The sequence below is a fragment of the Podarcis bocagei genome (genome assembly GCF_964188305.1).
Source record: "Podarcis bocagei genome assembly, chromosome: 8".
Taxonomy (NCBI): Eukaryota; Metazoa; Chordata; class Lepidosauria; order Squamata; family Lacertidae; genus Podarcis; species Podarcis bocagei.
In genome coordinates, this window is record NC_138133.1 from 53,361,114 (window position 1) to 53,381,513 (window position 20,400).

At 42.3% G+C, this 20,400-nt stretch overlaps 1 protein-coding gene across 2 annotated transcripts in view; it reads left to right on the forward strand.

The window, feature by feature from the left end:
* The window catches only part of RGS20 (regulator of G protein signaling 20), a 48,035-nt gene that overhangs the window by 5,424 nt on the left and 22,211 nt on the right, over positions 1-20,400 (forward strand). Inside the window, exons 2-3 of one of the 2 annotated variants that reach the window (XM_081205179.1) lie at positions 231-641; positions 19,866-20,174. In XM_081205179.1, coding sequence (XP_081061305.1) covers positions 531-641; positions 19,866-20,174 — 420 coding nt within the window. In that variant the 5' untranslated portion in view covers positions 231-530. The remainder of the gene's footprint in view (positions 1-230; positions 642-19,865; positions 20,175-20,400) is intronic. The other variant, XM_081205174.1, reaches the window with a different exon arrangement.

Genomic DNA, 20,400 nt, shown 5'->3' on the forward strand with positions numbered 1-20,400 from the left:
CAAATACCACTGGTCTAAGTTGGACTCAGCAGTTCAGTGTCACATTCCAATCCCTGTGGAACTGTGTCATCCTTATGCCTAATCTTTTCTGTACAGGACTACACGTAAAAACCAATTCACTGAACAATGCTGCTTTGCTCTCAGTGTTAATTGTCACTGCTACAATGAGTTTAGATGCTTCATCAGATATTCTGTATCAGGATTCATTTTTCTTATTGTTGTTGTTTTAGATTCTTTATCAACTTGCAATCACCAAGCTAAAGCAATCCACTAATACTTGGACTAATACTTTGTGGAATTCAAAGGCGCTGCACAGACAACAGATAATCCTGTTTGCCCTCCCAGCTGTAAGCAGTGCAGGAAAGATTGAATAAACTTCAAGAGAATCAGATACTTGTCCCATTGATGCAAGGAGAAGTTAATCTTACGCTGCTTTCATTTGCTTCAGTGTCTGGATTTGAAGTATATTTTCTATAAAAAACCCCTGACATTTTCCAAAGAAAACGGAGTGTGGAATTCGATTTAGAAATATGCCCTTTTATGACCTATCAGTGTGGAGGCAATATCTATTTTCCTTCAGGACACAGAGCACAAATACAGAAGATGAAAATGAAGACACCACAGCTCAGCTGTTTTTCAAGGTAAGAAAAAGTTTGGAATAATGAAAAGAGAGGGGCAATGAGTTAAATTAATGCTGTTGCATCACTAATGCCTGGTTCAGAGAGAGGTGGCAATGTCTACAATGTGATTTCTCCTATATGTGATAACAGCCATAAAAAAGATTGCTGCAAAATCATAATGTATAGTTAGGGCCCTGTTCAGGTCTTTCACCAGCATGGAAAATGAGTCCAGTAGTGTCTTTTAAAACTTGATTTTCTTACTTCTCGGTGGTCTCATTTTAGCTCCATGTCAGTCCTTACAGAAGCACTGAGTTTACTGTTAAAGGGAGTAATGCATGTGCTCTCAATTGATTCCTAGATCAAACACAAGAATTTTATTTTGCCATGAGTTTAGGAAACTGCTGCTGTGTCAGTTTCTCCACCTATGAGGTCATGATAAAAAATTTAAAAGCTGCAGTGCTTAAGAAAGAGAAGTAGTGCTGTAAATTGCAAACACTGTAGCATTCTTCACCACTTTCCTATTTCTATATTTAATTCCTCCCTTCTCCCAGCCAGTTATCTGCTAAGCATCTCTCTGAGTCCTGCACTACAGGTGCATTGCTCATTCAGGAGATCATCCACAACCATTCAAGGAACACTGATGTTCTTTTGTCAAATCTCAGCATCCATCTGGAAACTTTTTTTTTGCAAAAACCACAGTGGCAGACCTGTTCACAAAAATCAGACAGCAAGCCCACAACACAGCCTTTGTGTGACACCAGGCGTGCCTTGAATCACTGACTCTCCCTTCCAATCCAGAGCCCTTATATGTCACCAATTCCTAAGGACTGCACCTTTCATTTTTAAACTGCACATTTCTAGTCCTCATTGCTACAGAAAGGAATTCAATAATTTTAAGAAGTGGTACTGCTGGAGTGGAGAGTCATTTTGATGGGGTTTTCCGGTGGCCAAAAGTGAGGACTTCTATACTCTATGCACACACTCCCTGCCTCTAGAAAGCAACCCCACTCCTCTCTATAAAACTGCCCTAAAAGGAATCCCTCCAACCTTTTCCTCTGACATTCTTTATTTTATCAAGGAGAGAACTATATTCAAAGAAGCTAATTTGCCACATTGAAATCAATCAATCCAGTTGAATTATTTTGTTTTATGAGTGCAGAAGAGGTGGGGCAAGGAAGTAGTAAAGAATGTCTGGGCTGTAGTGATGTTCCTGCAGTAATTCTCTGTCCATGTAAACATACACTGCCCTTGCTTCACCTTATAACCTACTTCCTTCCTTCCGCTTTAGGACACTCTAAGCCTGTATCAGATCCTGAAGCCTCTTCCTGTTGCTTTCTAATATTTCCACAGGACATTAACTGCCTATTGTCTACTTGACAGTCTAGGTTTCAAATCCTACCAAGACTCCCGGACTTGGATTCTAGCAGCCTGAAATTGTTTTTGTTTCTAGTTTATTTTACTTAATCCTAACCTCGTTCTTTGCTATCCGACACTGACTTTACTTTATTAGTTTCTAGGTTAATCCTCTCTGATACTGACCCCTTGGCCAGGTTCCTATTGGACTTATTCTCCCTTCCCCAGACTCCATTTCCCTTTTTCTTCTCCATCTTAGTATTTTACCCACAGAGATAGAGTAGCTGGATCAGTAGCTTTAAATCCCTACGTAAACAGAAGGATTTTTATCCTTTCATTAGGTAAATTTACATATACTGTATGCTTATTCACATTTCCACAATCTAAATTGCTAAAGAAATATTTTAAGCCTTACTAGGTGACATTTAAAGACCTTTTAAAATATTCATCATGAGACTTAGTTTAGCTCTTTGAGTCGGTTACATCTAGCTTTTATTTGCAAATGCTGGTGAGGTTAAAATAGGTCAGTTAAAATAGCTTTGTTGCTTTGTTTGGCCTAATTCATACTAAGCAGAGTTTATTATCACAGTCTATGAAAGAACAATCCAGTATTATTTTGGCATTTCTGTTTTGCATTTATTAAATGCCAGGCTATAGTTTGGGGAATAAATACCACACACTTCCATTTTTTCTGTTTATAATTTTACAGTGTAAGTGACTTCTTGTTGCATTTTGCTTTTCTCTTCTGAGTTTATTTTAAGTGAGATTGAAAGCAGAATTTGATAATTTTCTCTGTAGATAACTGATGAATGCCTTGAATGTGAACCATTTCATATTGTTCAGGTGTTTTGCTGCTACATTATTATTTGTACAGTAGTGCATATTCTATCTTTCTATAACAGGTTCACTCAAGGGAGCCCACTGTCGTTAACTGTGGCCCTAGAATACAGACTCTGAATCAACCCTTTAATCCTTACCCAAGGTTCTTGGTTTTGCCTTAGGCTGTGTGCACATTGCCATTCAGTGCATTACCACTGCTGGTGTTTGAAGCAAAGTACTTTACATATGATATTACCAACAATTCATATGTGGCTTCTACTACTGTTTGATGTGTTCACCCTCAGGCCAGCTTCCATATCATTTGAAAACATAAGCTGAGTTAATCTGAGATAAGTTAATCTGAGATGACATAAGTTAATCTGAGATGTGTACATTGCAGACAGGCTAATAATGGTGCTTCACCCTGTGCTGCCCATGTCTTCCCCACAACTCTGCCCCACTCCCCATTTCAACTATTCCCTCAGTGTAGCTTTGCTACAAATACACCTAGTGTATTTTGCACACGTTGCCACCATATTATTGCTATTATTAACCTGCCGTTCAACCTAAGGTTCCAGAGTGGATTACAATTAAATCACAATATTTAAATAGTTTGAACATATCTGTCACAATGGCAATATAGCTGGCACTCCAGCATAGTATTCTATAACCTCTTTGTCAGCTGAACTTAACATTAGATTGTGTCCTGAATCATTTTGGACTCTCCTCTGTATTCAGCATAGCTGTCAACATTTCCCTTTTCTTGTGAGGAATCCTATTCGGAATAAGGGAATTTTCCTTAAACAAAGGGGAAAGTTGACAGCTATGGTATTCAGCAATGCATCAGTAATATACAAATTCTCAACAATAAACAAATACAATCAAAAAAGGTTAAAAAAAAGTCTACATAACTGAATTACAAGTTTGAACAAGTTGGCTGAAATAAAAACATTATAGCTGGGGTCTAAAACAGTAGAAGGACAATTCCTGCTCAGTGTTCATAGACCAGGAAGTCCAGAGCACATGTGCTGCTACAGTAAAGATGGACTCCTCACAGATACCAAATGAACATGGCACTTTAAAAAGTGCTAGCTCTGCAGATGAAAGCAGTCAAATAGGGGTAAGATCAGGCTTCCTCAACCTCGGCCCTCCAGATGTCTTGGGACTACAATTCCCATCATCCCTGATCACTGGTCCTGCTAGCTAGGGATCATGGGAGTTGTAGGCCAAAAACAACTGGAGTTCCAAGGTTGAGGAAGCCTGGGTAAGATGATTCCCCAAGTATACTGGGCCCAAGCTGATCAGGTTCTATATGCTAATCAGAATACCTTGTAGCAGATCAGCAGCTGATGCAGGTCTTTGAGCAGAAGTTTTAATATGCTGTCACACCAATCACGCTGCAGCATTCTGCACTAACTGCAGCTTCTGCACCAGCCACAAGGGGAGCCTCACAGGGAGTGCATGGCAGCATTCCACTCATGAAATTACCAGGGCCTGGACTGCTATGGTCAAGCTATCCCAGCCCAGGAATGTCTGCGGCCAAAGCCGATGGAATCTCTTCCTGCAGACCCTCATTGAAATAAATAGAAATTGTGCAAGTGTTCAGCTGTGGATTGTACCTATTACTGAGATCTCTCCTCCCACACTGAGTGTTTCCTGGCAAGGAGATGCACTGAAGACTGCTCTTACTGAATGGCTAGTGGTCATGCGTCTGTTAAGTGTTAAAGGCAGGGGGAAGTGGCAGCCTAATAGTTTCCACTTGCCCTAAATGGAACATGGCTTCTAAATATGGTACATGAAACAGCTAAATCTTCCCACTCCTGCTGACAGGAGGAAATTCGAAGCCAGCAGTTAAGTGTTGGGGGAAAGGCAGCAAGTGGCAATAAGAGGATCCCCACTGGATCAGACCAACAACCTGTCTAGCCCAGCATCCTGTTGTCCATAGTGACCAACCAGATGTCTATGGGAACTGGCTTCTCCTTTTCTTATTCCCAACAACTGGCATTCAGAATGCTGCCTCTTATTCTGGAGCTTTTGATGCATTCATTTATTAGTTAAATGATTTACAAGCAGGTCTCTCTATCCCGATGCTTGTTATATGAAATTTCACTTATTCAAACAAGAGAAATTAGTACCCAAACCTCACTATAAATACTGCAGATTCAGATATCCAAACAGCCAGACCTGTGTAAACAAACCAGCAGCTTTAAACAAACCTTCATTTTTGTGTTTTGCTGGTCTACAGCAGCTGTTTTGCCAGAAACCATGAGGGGAGAGGGGGAGAGATCAGACAAATAAGAGAGCATTTTTCCTTTCTTCGTTTGCCTTTCACAAGGTTTCAGAGGGTTTTCCTAGTTTTTTCCCATCATTTTCAGGTCAAAATTCCATGGTCAGAAACAGATTAGAAATTTCCCCATAGGAATCAAGGGGAATTGTCAACTCATTATTCAAATACTAACCTAACACACATGGGACGCGAGTGGCGCTGTGGTCTAAACCACAGAGCCTAGGGCTTGCCGATCAGAAGGTCAGTGGTTCGAATCCCTGTGACGGGGTGAGTTCCTGTTGTTTGGCCCCAGCTCCTGCCCACCTAGTAGTTTGAAAGCACATCAAGTGCAAGTAGATAAATAGGTACCACTCCGGCGGGAAGGTAAACGGCATTTCCGTGCACTGCTCTGGTTGTCCAGAAGCAGCTTAGTCATGCTGGCCACATGACCTGGAAGCTGTATGCGGACAAACGCCGGCTCCCTCGGCCTATAGAGCGAGATGAGCGCCACAACCCCAGAGTCGTCTGCGACTGGACCTAATGGTCAGGGGTACCTTTACCTTTACCTTAACCTAACAAACAATTTCCTTAGAATGTCTTGTGGTTAGATAGTGGGACCTGCATGTATAAGAAGAGGGAGGTCTTCAGGGCCTGCTTAAAAACTACCATAGAAAGGGCCTGTGTAATATTCAAAAGGATTGAATTCCACAGTTGTGGGGCCAGCTCAAATCCCTTTCACTGGAGTTCAGATAGTATGTGTCTGTCATGATTCACAGTCATTGCTAGCCTCATTTTAAAGATATCAGGGTTGGTCATGTGTCGCCATATTCTGCATCCCCAGCAATGCAGTTTTGCTTGGCTCAGTGTTGTTCCTTGGTATCGCAGCCAATCTTTTCTATTGAAGGTTTCCTTTTGGGACTTTGCAGGAGTTGATGGGAGGCAGGAGAACATAATGTTCCCCTTTGCTTTTAGGGAACAAATACAAGTATGTGGACTCCAATATAAAGGAAATTGCCTCTCTCCATTATGCGTATGACAGTATGGCCAAATATATATCATGGTGTTTTTTCCTGCACAGAATTTAATTTCCAGTGCTATAGCCTGTCTATATATCAGACTGCTGATAATCCCAGCACCTTCAAGAGGTGGGGGGGGAGGACTAGGGTACTTCCAGATTGTCACTATTTTGCGGTGGAATTCAGTCACATCCCAACAAATTTAGGTTGTGCAAAGAAAGTTGATTTGGAGCTCTTGCACAACAAACCCACTTCCCCAAAAGATCAGACCTTTTTGAGATGGAGAAAGTGACAAGAAAATGCACTGGCAAGGGTGGGTTAATGCTTGCTTTGAAGCTATGTCAACTACCCTCCACGAAAACACATCAGATTATTATTATTATTATTATTATTATTATTATTATTATTATTATTATTATTATTAATACCCCACCCATCTGGCTGGATTTCCCCAGCCACTCTGGGCGCCTTACAGCATATGAAAAAATGTAAAAACATCAGAAATTAAAAATTTCCTGATACAGGGCTACCTTCAGATGTCTTCTAAAAGTCAGATAGTTGTTTATTTCCTTGACATCTGATAGGAGGGCTTTCCACAGTGCGGGTGCCACTACCAAGAAGACCCTCTGTCTGGTTCCCTTTAACCTTATTGTCAGGATACGGTCCAAACCGGAGGGTGGGTGTCCAGCCAAATACCATTATGCATGCCTGCCTGGTTCTCCCTCCTGCGTGCTGTCCGGAGAAATCATCTGTCTCCTTTCCGACTGGACTCCGTGACCGATGAGTTAAGATTAAAAAAGGATGTGTACAAAAAATGGAAAAGGGGGGAAACCACCAAAGAGGAATTCAAACAAATAGCCAACACGTGTAGACACAAAGTCAGAAAAGCTAAAGCACAGAATGAACTCAGGCTTGCTAGAGAGGTTAAAAGCAACAAAAAAGGCTTTTATGGGTATGTTTGTAGCAAAAGGAAGAACAAAGAAACAGTGGGGTCACTCAGAGGAGAAGATGGTGAAATGCAAACAGGGGACACAGAAAGGGCTGAACTCCTCAATGCCTTCTTTGCCTCAGTCTTCTCCGATAAAGAAAACAATGCCTGACCTGAAGAATTTGGAGCAAATGATTCAGCAGAGGAAACACAGCCCAGAATAACTAAGGAGATAGTACAAGAATACTTGGCTAGTTTAGATGTATTCAAGTCTCCAGGGCCAGATGAACTGCATCCAAGAGTATTAAAAGAACTGGCAGATGTGATCTCAGAACCACTGGCAGTCATCTTTGAGAATTCCTGGAGAACAGGCGAAATCCCGGCAGACTGGAGGAGGGCAAATGTTGTCCCTATTTTCAAAAAGGGGGAAAGAGAGGACCCAAATAATTACCGCCCAGTCAGTCTGACATCAATACCAGGGAAGATTCTGGAGCAGATCATTAAGCAAACAGTCTGTGAGCACCTGGAAAGGAATGCTGTGATCACCAATAGTCAGCATGGATTTCTGAAAAATAAGTCATGTCAGACTAACCTGATCTCATTTTTTGACAGAATTACAAGCCTGGTAGATGAAGGGAATGCAGTGGATGTAGCCTACCTTGATTTCAGCAAGGCATTTGACAAGGTGCCCCATGATATTCTTGTAAAGAAGCTGGTAAAATGTGGTCTTGACTATGCTACCACTCAGTGGATTTGTAACTGGCTGACTGACCGAACCCAAAGGGTGCTCATCAATGGTTCCTCTTCATCCTGGAGAAGAGTGACTAGTGGGGTGCCACAGGGTTCTGTCTTGGGCCCGGTCTTATTCAACATCTTTATCAACGACTTGGATGATGGACTCAAGGGCATCCTGATCAAATTTGCAGATGACACCAAACTGGGAGGGGTGGCTAACACCCCAGAGGACAGGATCACACTTCAAAACGACCTTGACAGGTTAGAGAACTGGGCAAAAACAAACAAGATGAATTTTAACAGGGAGAAATGTAAAGTATTGCACTTGGGCAAAAAAAAAATGAGAGGCACAAATACAAGATGGGTGACACCTGGCTTGAGAGCAGTACATGTGAAAAGGATCTAGGAGTCTTGGTTGACCACAAACTTGACATGCGCCAACAGTGTGACACGGCAGCTTAAAAAGCCAATGCAATTCTGGGCCTCATCAATAGGAGTATAGCATCTAGATCAAGGGAAGTAATAGTGCCACTGTATTCTGCTCTGGTCAGACCTCACCTGGAGTACTGTGTCCAGTTCTGGGCACCACAGTTCAAGAAGGACACTGACAAACTGGAATGTGTCCAGAGGAGGGCAACCAAAATGGTCAAAGGCCTGGAAACGATGCCTTATGAGGAACGGCTAAGGGAGCTGGGCATGTTTAGCCTGGAGAAGAGGAGGTTAAGGGGTGATATGATAGCCATGTTCAAATATATAAAAGGATGTCACATAGAGGAGGGAGAAAGGTTGTTTTCTGCTGCTCCAGAGAAGCGGACACGGAGCAATGGATCCAAACTACAAGAAAGAAGATTCCACCTAAACATTAGGAAGAACTTCCTGACAGTAAGAGCTGTTCGACAGTGGAATTTGCTGCCAAGGAGTGTGGTGGAGTCTCCTTCTTTGGAGGTCTTTAAGCAGAGGCTTGACAACCATATGTCAGGAGTGCCCTGATGGTGTTTCCTGCTTGGCAGGGGGTTGGACTCGATGGCCCTTGTGGTCTCTTCCAACTCTATTATTCTGTGATTCTATGTTTTCCGACAGTAGGGCACACATTAGCAGAGTAAACAAAACATCAGCAGAAGCCAGGCCTGGGGAGGGGGCACTAAAGCTACTGTATTATTTACAGTTCACAACAAAAGGGAACATGTCTCCTCTCCTTCTTGCTCTCAGAGAGAAGGGAACAACAGCAGTACGAAAACGGAACAGTGAAAGGCAAAACATCCATTCTCGTGCTCCAACAGCTAGTGTTAGAATGTACAGACATGTGATGGTTAACAGTCCCACATATCTGAGGTGCAGTGGGGGAATAGAAACCTAACACTTACTTCTTGTAGTGAGGGAACCACCAAAAGGCCCTCAGAGCTGAACCTCAGTGTCCAGGCTGAGGAATGGGGATGGAGATGCTCCTTCAGGTATACTGGGTTGAGGCCATTTAGGGCTTTAAAGGTCAGCACCAATGCTTTGAATTGTGCTTGGAAACGTACTGGGAACCAATGTAGGTCTTTCAGACAGCAGAGTGAATACTCATCAAGTAGCCAACATCTAATCTCCCTACAAACCACTCAAGATCAAAGCTCAATAAATGGATGTCTAAAAAAGCCCTGAGTATAAAAACCCTCCTGACTGGGAAATGCAATTGAAAAACAGAAGATTCTGTCTACTACTTACCACCTGGGGCAGTGAGGTGGGATCACATAGCCAGTGAACTACCAGGACCAGTTCAAGGTATCTTGCATAAATCAGTACTATCTCTGTGAATGCTGACTGGGAATAGGCTGCATACAGAAGACACAGTAGCCACTTAATACCTTAGTGTGTGGTAACTACAACTGTTGAGAGGTGCCTTCTGACTGTAGCCTCCAACACCTGAGGTTATTCCTGCATTGCATTATTCCAGCCCTACAGTGCTATGATTCTATGACCAACCTCATGTAATTGCTAAGTATTCAGGAAAGCTTGGTAAAGCTCAGAGTACAGCCTAGGGCAGAGACTATGGTATCTACATCCACCATAAGGCATTAAGCAGTTACTATATAGTGGGTAGGCAAATGTTTCCACATTAATGCCCAAATCAGGGTCCAACAAATCAAGCTGAGGTTGGCTCAGAGCAGCCACACTTACATATTTAAAATCTGGAGTTGTATTGTTTGTACTGAACTAGGAAAATGTAAGCTTTGATGTTGCTAATTTTTATTTGTTTACCCTACTTTTCAGCCTGTGAAAAAGCTCCTAGAATGCTTTAGAATGATCAGTAATAACACTTTCCCTACCTTCATGCTTATAATTGAAAAGAAATGATGCAAAAGGAAAAGGGATTGTGATCTGAGGTTCCCTGGCTGATGGCAGAGGCCAGAGTATGTTGTCTTCCGTGTAGTACCTCTCCACAATTTTGAAGAGGTCCCAGTATCAGCAAATATGAGAGAAACCTAATTTAATCCTATTGTGACCTTCCCCCATTGTTTAACCTAATTATCTGTGTTCTGAGGAACTTCAGACTAACCTTCAGTTCTGCACAGAGGTTAGTGACCCCAGAGGGAGGGCTTCATGTTTATTAAGCACTTGTATAGAGCAAGTTCCGAGCTAAAGGAAGCAATTGATGAGGCTTCACAGAACCATCCACTTTCCTTCCTGGCAGCTCACGGCCTTAAACAGTACCACTATGATTTCAATGGTCCAATTAGCAAGCTGTTCTTTCCTAGCATATCACTTTGAGCTTGACCCTAAGCAAGAAGCAAATAACATCTGTCTTGGTTGAGATCAAGCTCCTTGAGGGATTTTGTATGGATTAGCTTGGCTGCCTCCCCAGCACAAAGATCAATATGTGAGTCAGCCATGTGCCTGAATACCAGCAGTGTTTTTTGAGACTCAACTTTTAATCTGCTTGCCGGGTTATTAGAATCTATATAGGAGGCAGCTGTAACAGACTCTCCTACAGCCATTCCACCCAGAGACCTCACCAGAGTGCTCAAATGCTTTACAGAGACAGTGCTCTATCTGACTGTAGAGAATCTTCTATGTGAAGAGTTTAAGAAAAAATGTCCATAAGCAGAGAGAGCAGAATCTTTGAAGTTGCATTTCAATAGTTAGCACCTGGACAAGCAGACGGAGCAGGCACACAGGTTACCTGATCACACCCAGGGCTTACCCACACTTCCTTCCTCTCATCCCTGCTGCTTTCCCTTGGGGTAAAACTGCTCTTTAGTGCTCAATTGGAGCAAACGGCAATTCAAACTTTCTCCAGATTGACATTTGCTCTGATTTAGCACCGAAGAGCAAGTTTTACCAGGAAAGGACCAGGACAACAGGAAAACCACTTCGACCCATGCTTTCTAATGCACCAGACAAGCAGAAGTGTGGACAAGCCCTCACAGTCTTCTCCCCAATGATGAGATGGATTGTTAAATTTCAGCAGTGATTTCTCAATCTGCAGCTATGCGTGTCAGTTAGCACTTGCAAATTTATGCAAATATGTAGCCTCATCTGTTTGTGATATGCAAGTGGCTGCCCTAAATAAAACCCATATAATCTTGTGATCAATTTTAAGCAGTACGGTTTTTTCTAGAAAAATAGGTGCCGAAACTCACCATGAACACCTCCCTCATTCTCTTAGAATAGCAATGGCACCCACCTGAGAGGTGCTGGAACTGAGTTCCAGCTGTTTTAAAAAGCCTTGATTTTAGGTGGCCAGCAGTTAGGGTTTAGCCATATCATCACGTTTCCTTCGTTCTTCTCTTATAGGGATTCATTTTTGCCCTATAAGAATGCACACTATAGCCAATCACCAGAGCTTCCCCTTTTGCTACAACAACACACTGCAGAAATACATCCCATCAAGTACTGCCCACTAGTTTGGACAGGTCAGGAAACATAAAGATAGATATTGGGGGAATACAGTTGAAAGTGCTCGTGCATTGACGAAAGCGCACACAGAAAAAAATTGTTGTCGTATGCACTGATGCCCTTGTGTGGATACAGCATCTGTGGGACTTAGTTCTAAGTAAATGTATTTATGTTTGAAATACAGGTGCTCAAAAGCAGGGAGGGGACTATTTGTGTTTTCAGGCGTGAGGCTCAAAGCAGTTCTTGCTCTAGTCAGTTTGGAGTATAAATGTTCCATTAGCTGGAATGCTGATTTGCATTGAAAATTGCTCCCTTCTGATCCTCTTCCACTTATGAATATGATCAGGTGCTCACACAGATGACTTGAGAAGTCCCAAAGGCAGTACAAACCCTGCATACGAAAATGCTCCAGGACAGTAAACATTTCTGCTATTGTCTTTGCCATAATGATTCTGCTTACTTTGACTATGCCTACAGTGACACCTGCTGGAGTATTTTAATTCAGTAATACAAAATTTCCCATTGACTTCAGATTATCATTTGGAAAAATCTTACCCCAACCTGTGTGACCAAAGGACCTGATAGATATGTGCTGCACACATGGTGTTTTGGGGGCTGTAGGGAGTGGCAAGTTCAGGGGGAAAACCATAGCTCAATGGTAGAGCATCTGCTAAAATGAAGGGGAAATGCCATTTTATCAGCATCTTCAGCGGAAACCATTTCTCTCTCCCAGTGCTGCTCTTTGAAGCCCTGAAAACTGGATGTTCAAAGAGCAGCACAGCACTGCTTGCCAAAGGGTCTTCAAAGTCCTAATCATTGGGGTTGTCAAATTTGACCCGACAGAGGTTTTGAGATAAAGATCTGGCCCACTGACCAGGGAAGGTTCCCTGCCCTGCCTTATTTCAAGATTTGCCAACTTTTTTGGTCAAATGTGCCATGTTACATTCAAACTATTGGAGAGTTCATCTCTATTGCACACTATATTGAATTGCCAGCTCAAGATTTTGAGGGTCCCAAGGGCAAGTTGCCCACAGTGGGCACCTCTCTTCCTCACTGCTACCCCCTAATTACTCATTTTGCAATGACACCACCCATGTCCAAGAAGAAGCTATTAACAGGCTTGTGGGAACCCCAAGATGTGAAGAATTAGAGAAATTGTTTAGGGGAACGAACCAATGCGAGGTCCAAAAATGCTGCAGCCTAATGAGGACTGAGTATGCTCAGTGGGCATGAAATGTTAATTGACTGTACAGGAGGAAAAAGCGGTAAATAGGGAGAAGAACAGGGAATGGAGTATCCTGAGGGGGGCGTTGCCAGCTGTCTGGAGCCAGCCCTGAACAGTGGCATTCTACACTGCAAATCTCAGCTGCCAGAATTGCAATAGCTACTTCTTCAATGCACATACATTAAACTCATAAGATATGAGTCCTTTCCCAGAAATGCTGCTCTTGGCATTCCTTGTGATGCTTAATTTCAGTTCCAAGACAAACTTTTCAGTAGATGTTTTAACAGCTATAAAGTAAATTAATGGAACAATACTTTTAAGTCTTTAATCCAACATAATTTAGTCAACAGGATGTTCCAGAAAGACTCATTTCTCCCTTCCCTATTTCTCCTTAAGGGTAAGTGATGAGTTTCTCTCCTTCTTTCCTTATTAGTTAAAATGAATAAGGAATTTCTGACATGTGAAAATCTGGTATGCCTCAGCAACATGAACTCCAAACAGGCATTAGTCATATGCACATTAAACTGTACTTTCAGAGGGAATGAACTGAAAATTAAAATGCATAAGACAATGTCGTAATTAGGTACATGATAGCTCTGTCTGTTCTGTAAACAGAATATTTTCCAGCTTCCAGGAAATTCATTTAAACTAAAAGTTGTTTTTGTTGTGGTTAGAAGTGGTATAATTGAATTGCAAACACAGAACCTCATTCTGATTGTAATTTCAAGTGGTACCTTCTATTTATTTTTTTAAGATGCCCTGCTTTTAAAAAAAAAACACTCCCCCACCTACAAAATGGCTTATATAAGTAGAAAATGACAAATCTGATAATGCAAAAATAGTTTTAAAAAACAAAATAAATGAAACCGATTAAAAGCACATAAGCATGAAAGCCAAAGGATATAAAATGAGGACAGTAGAGCTCAATTATAAAATGTCTTCTGGAATTAATAAAAGGGGTTTCAACACCTGCCTAACAGCACGAAGAGGAATTAGTTTGGTGGATGAACCACAATCCCTGCCCCGTAAGAGAATTTGAAACGTATCTACAGAATCATCACCAATAAGGCCCTTTCCAAATAACTGCCTTCTTTGTCACTGCTGGCCACTGACATTACCTAGCCATCCAGGGACAAAGTGAGGTACAGGAACCCCCAAATGAACTTGATACTTCAGGGGAGAATACAATCCCAATCAAAATTAATTGCAAACCTCCACCAAGAGCAGAAGAATCTTCAATTGTTTGTCTTCCAGACACCAATTCAGAATTTCCAGTGCTTCTCTAGGGTTAGATGATTAATACTAAAAGGTTAAGAGTTGAGTGTCAGCAACCTACTGGTGACACTTAAACCCAAATCCCCAAATGACATCACCCAGCGGGTTCATGTAGACATTAAAACTCATAAGAAGCTGGCTTCTGCTTTTTATCAATTGCTTTTGAGAAGCCAGTTCCCCTCATTTGACAGTTTGAAGGTGGTGTGGGTGGAAGACCTGGGAGAAACTAGGCCCAGCTTTATGGCGGGGGGGGGGGGTCTGGTCTACCAAGCCCTTCTCAGTTTTTGCCAATATGCAGAACTCTCTCAAAGTGGTGCATCTGTGGTCTCACACACTGGCCAGGCTGGCTCATATATTGGGTCAAGGATCTAATTGCTGTTGGTGAGACTGCCCAGATAAGAGTGCTTATCGGCTTATGTTCTGGGGCTGTCATTTTGTTTCTGTTTTCTGGGGTTGAAGGATGGAGAAAATTACATCCATAATTGGTAAACAGGCAGTTAAAGAGCCAAAGTTATGTCTGCTCTCCATATTTGAAGGAGACAAAAACACCCTACTAATCAAACCTTTGATTATATTCCTCCTAATCACAGCCCATTTAACTATAACTCAGGGCTGGAAGGTTCCTTGACCATTATAATGGGCATGTGGTATAAAAATACAGTTTCCTTGAAGATGCTAACTCATAAATTTAAAGGCACCAAGGGTTCTGCCATGCCACAATATTTTGTGCCCATATGGGTATCTCTCTCTCTCTCTCTCTCTCTCTCTCTCTCTCTCTCTCTCTCTCACACACACACACACACACACACACACTTAACTTAACTTATATCAACACACACACCATGGATCGCCTTGTTCTAGCCAAGTGGGTTATTCATTTAGAAGAATTATTAAACTTATTTAGACCTTGTGCTCTTCAAACTCCCCCCCCCCCCATTTTTGCTCTGCCACTAGTATTAGTTATAGGTACCCTTATCATAGTTTTGCTATAGTTAATGATTTTGTTTTCCATGTTTTTGTACTCTTCTTTTTCAGGGTGTACTTTTTTGTCCTGATGCCCATTTTATATATACTGGATGTGTTATACCTTCTTCTTCTTTTTAAGCACAAAAGGTTATAAGGAGCAGGAAAGGACAGGAGAGTAAATCTTACTGAATTGTTGTTAACTGCTGCATTCAGCAGTATATGGGCTTTGGAAACACGGATTAAAAGTAAGCACTTTGGGGGCCTATATAGTGCTCAGAGACCTAAAGGCATTATATGTGTGTGTGCTTTAAAAGCAAATAGGAAACAGGTGATATTAAAAAGATAAATATAACAAATAATGGCTTCATTTTTTCAACGAACGTGAGCCTGGCTGGATCAGAGCAAAGGTCCAGCACCCTGCTCTCTACAGAGGCCAACAAAGTGCTTCTGGGAAGTCTGCAAGGTGTGGAGACAATAGCCTTGCCTCATTTTTGCTCCCTAGTAGCTATTATTCCATAGCATACTGGTTCTGAACCTAGAGGTTCTCATAGCTATGGCTCTGTCTCCCATGAACTTGTTTAATCCCTGTTAAAGCCACACAAGCAAGTGGCCATCAGACATCCTTTTGCAGTAAGTTCCATACATTATGTGTTGTGTGAAGAGATACCTTTTGGAGGGCTGTCTTGAACTACCAGAAAGCTGGGGCCTCCAGAAAGTAGCTTTGCAACCCTACAGCCCTATGGCCTACAGCAGTAGCAGCCAGAGTGGTGGATCAGAGCCATGGAGCTACCTTCCCAACACAGGGCTTGCTACAGCTTACCTGGAGAGGGCAGGGAGGGCAGTTCACCAGCACACCAGTGAAAGTGCTGGATTGACTGCTGGGGTGTCCATGTTGCCCTTCCCTTGGAGCCACCCTGCCCTGCCGCAGCCCTATCCCCATCCAAGTAGGTTGTAGCATCTCCTGTGTTGTGAAGGTGACTCCATAGCTATATCTGACAATTTCCTCTCCCAATGGCAGAGAAAGAGGGTCCAACCTCAAAGATGGAGATTTGGTTTCAGGTGCCCCCTCCCCACCACCTCTGTGGCTCTTGCCCTACTGAAGCCAGAAATCCAACATAGATAGTACGGCCACAAAAGTGGTACCAGGGAGTGGATTGATGTGTACCAGAGCATGGCATGGATCCAAAGGTCTTCCTAGTCTCTCAGTCTGCCTCCAAATGAGGGAGAAAACTGCACCATCCTTGGATCTGACATAATAAAATTCTCTCCCTTTGGGGAAGGATTGTGGCATCTGTTTTGCATGCAGAAGGCCCCAGGCTCAATGTCCAGCATGTCCAGGAAGGGCTAGGACCGCTGGTGAACCACCACTATGGACTAATGGTCTGGCTCAGTATAAGGCCGCTTCCTTGGTTCTAAGTTCTAAATGGGATGGAAATTGTTGCTGGATAAGGCAGTTCAAGCACCTCTGGTTCCCCATCCCCCTGGCGCTTAGCATTGTAGCCTAAGTGTATAAATGCAGCCCTTTTCTATGCCTTTCTGCTTCTCTTCGGTGCTGTTTACTTCCTCCTAAGTGTGCCTAGAATGGCAACCATAATGGAACCTTCTTATTCTCCTTAAAAGCACAATAAAGAGAAGGGGAAGCTCTTCGTCACAATCACCTGCAAATGCATATTTCCTCTTGTTTATGGAGGAATATTATTAAGACTCTTATAATACAGAACTCTTCATCAGATAGCCAATTCTCAGCTTCAAATAAAGCCAGGTTCCATTATAAGCTCCTATTTCCTAGTGAAAGGGTTTACAATTTAGGAGCCAGGCAACCAATCAAGGTTGGAGTTAGCCACATTTTTTTAAGCTCACAGTGATTCATTTACCATTAATATCTCCAAGATAAGCAACAGATGTAGCTTTCCCAAACATGAAGATTTCTGATTGCCTTGAAAACGTTAAAAGGTACCCTATCAATTTTTAAACTGTTTTTATTTATTTTCATAGTACAGAAGATAAATTTTGAGAAAACAATTGCTACAACAAAATAAACAAACAAGTAACTTGTCCTGATAAAATTACAGACTTTTATCATGCCATGTGTTAAAGTTTCATTTAAACTCTTCCAACTCTACAATTCTATGAAACAGAATAATATTTCAAAAAGCGTTATGCATGACATATTAATCAACATGGAATTGGAAATCAAAAGTGGGATAGTAACCAAAAAAGAAAAGCAGTGTGGAGTGCTTCTGTTCAGGATTCCAGATACCCAGTCCTGCCATTTTCCAGGATAGCCCCTTGCTTTTTTTTAACACTGGGGAGCCACCCCCCCAAAAAAAAATAGAGAGGGGGGCAAACAAACTGGGCTCCTAGGAGTTGGTGCCCCTGTGCCCAATCTTGGTACCTCTTGGAATTAAGGAGCTTTGGATCCTGTGGTTATAAGGTTGCTTCCACTGGAACACCCTCTTTCAAGGAGGGTGAGGACCAGCTGAGAGTCAGCTGAGCCAAGGATGGGGATCTTCCCCCTGCGTATATGGCCATGAAGGACTTAACTGGCATAGCCCCATTGAGCCCAGACTTGGCTGGCCCAGCCAGAGGTCTGTGTGCTCCAAATTCACTCATCCTGGAGGATCTTGGGTTCAGATTGTGCTATAATTTGTTTTTCTGTAAGAAATGGATAGAATCATTTTCCTTCATTTCTCCCATCTCTTTTTTAAAGCAGGGGCTCCCAAGCTGTGGTCCGTGGACCACCAGTTTTCTGTGAGCTTCATTCATGTGGTCTGTGTACTATTACTTATACCCTCAGCAGTTTTCAAGTGGTGAGGGAAAGTTTGTGAAGCCCTGTCTTATAGGACTGGTTCCTGAAACTGACAAGAGGTACTGCAATGCATTTCTTATCAAACTGATGCATACTGTTGCATCCAGGAACAATCTGTAGGATGGAGAAGGGGTCTTGGTGTGCTCTGAAAGTGACAAGACATTAAAACTGTCCAACTAAAGCACAGGTAAATTAGCTCAAAAATCTGCAGAAAGCCCCCAAGAAGCACTGTGAATTGATACACACTGGATGCAATCTGTAGAGGCAATCTTTGAGTGTTCTTAAAAATGAGAAGAAATGAAAACTCCAATCTGAGGCATAAAACAATATGAAACTTGTGAGATTTTATGCCTTTGGGGAGTAGCACAGTGATTGCACATTTAAGGCCATTTAGATAGACAATGTCAACATTCTAAGTGTTCACTGAAAGGAAATTGGAGCTAAGAAGATACTGCAAGTTTCTAGCCGCTTATAACATGGGGACCTCCATCACATAAAGATAACATGGCAGGCCTGAAACGTGGCAGGTCTGATGACTTAGGGGAGTAGTACAATACCTGAAAAATGAACGACATTTGGATGGAAAGTTCTAAAGTTGTAGGCAGCAGAAAACAGGCATTGTCTCCATTGTAATCAATATAGTTTTTATTTTATTTTATTTTATTTTATATTTATTAATAGCCCTCCTGTCCTCCCAAAGGAGTCTAGGGTGGCAAACAACCAGTGGTAAAATATATTTGAAATATATTTAAAATAATTCCAATACAGATGCAGACTGGGAAAGATCTTGACTAAAAAGTCTTATTGAAAGAGGAAGGTCTTCAGTAAGCAATGAAAAGACAACAGAGATGACACCAGTCTAATATTTGAGGGGAGGAAATTTCAGAGAATAGGTGCCACAACACTAAATGCCCAATTTCTACATTGTGGGGACTCGAGAGCAAACCTCCTGATAAGATGGCATCTGCAGGTTGCCCTCACTTGCAGAGAACAGTGATTGTCTGGATATACAAGGGGTGAGATTATCTTTTAGGTCTCCTGAAACTGAAGCAATTGAATGCATGTTCCGTTTTTAAAAAATATTTTAAACACGAGGTGATGGCTATACATTTGCACTGTAGCTGGGATTGGAGATTCTGTCGACATAGTTTGGATGAATCACTCTTTGGGTGGTTTTCAGTAAAATATAGTCACACCAGCACACATGCCTGGGCACCATCAGATCAAGCCAGACATATGCCCAACAGAGGGCAACAATGACAGAGCCAGCCAGCACATGAAGTCGCATAATTTTTGATACAAGAGGTTGGCCATTTTGTATGTTCTTTTTCTTAGGACTTTTTCTAAATTTCCAACTGAGTTCTAAAGCCCATATCTGGTAATAGGAGATGCAAAAGATAAGATGCAGAAGTGTCCTAGAAGTGATCAGGAGAAGTGTTGATGCTGGATTATCATGCTTTATATTAACAGGGTTCTTGTTTAAACAAACACAGTTTATTCCAGTACCTGGCCCTCTTCCTTAAACTGAAAGAGGATCCTGACATATGTTTACTGCTTGCATGCCAAAACGGCTTCTTAGCAGTTTACAAGTATAAGATCAATTGTAAAATCCATGCATACACAATTGAAATACACAGTTAAACAATTCCATCAACACATTAAAAACATCCATAACTAAAATAAACAGTAAAACATGCCGGTGTAAAGCACAATATTTAAAACAGTTTAAAAACAATTAGATCAGAAAGTTCAAGTTCAGGGAATGCTGGCCTAAACAGGTGTGTCCTCAAGAGCCTGTGGAATGCCAATACTGATGGGGCCTCTCGTATTTTTGCAGGGAGTAGGTATGGTTAGGCTTGTACTGTTAAAGCCAAGCAACTTGGATCAAGCTAGCTGGGCATCTTGGTAAATTTTGTTTTGTATTTCTCTCTCTTTCCTTCCCCGCTCTGTCCATGTTTCCACCCCACTCCCTAGATTCTCCAATCCCTCTCTGTCCTCCTTCCCAGCTTCCCTCTCTTGTCCAGGCCACGCTTTCAACCTTTAGCCTACCACTCATGCCTTCCATCCCTGCCAGCTGCCCCTTTCTCTAACATCTCACCCTTCCGAACAGGGACTCTGCTCCGGAGGGAAGCGGCAGCTCTGGGTCCGCTTGACGCCTTACTAGGAGGCCTCTTGGCAGAGCTGGCCTTACGCAGCTGCAGCTCCTCGGAGCCCCTGAGATGCTCTAAATGTAAAGAAGCAGCATTCAGGACACACAAGACTTTCTCAAAACAGCACAGTGATGTGAGTACCACTTGCTTGAACAGGATCCCCCTGGGGGAAATAGGAGCAGCTCATCCACATCCCAATCCCCTCTTTTTAAGGAGGTTGTGTGCAACACACTTGTTTCTAAATAGGAAAGCTTACCCGTAAGAACATATGGAACGAAACACTCTGATTCATTAGCCTTCACCTTTGCTTGTCCTCAAACATATTTGCATTCAGAAGTATACAGCCCCAGAAGATGAAG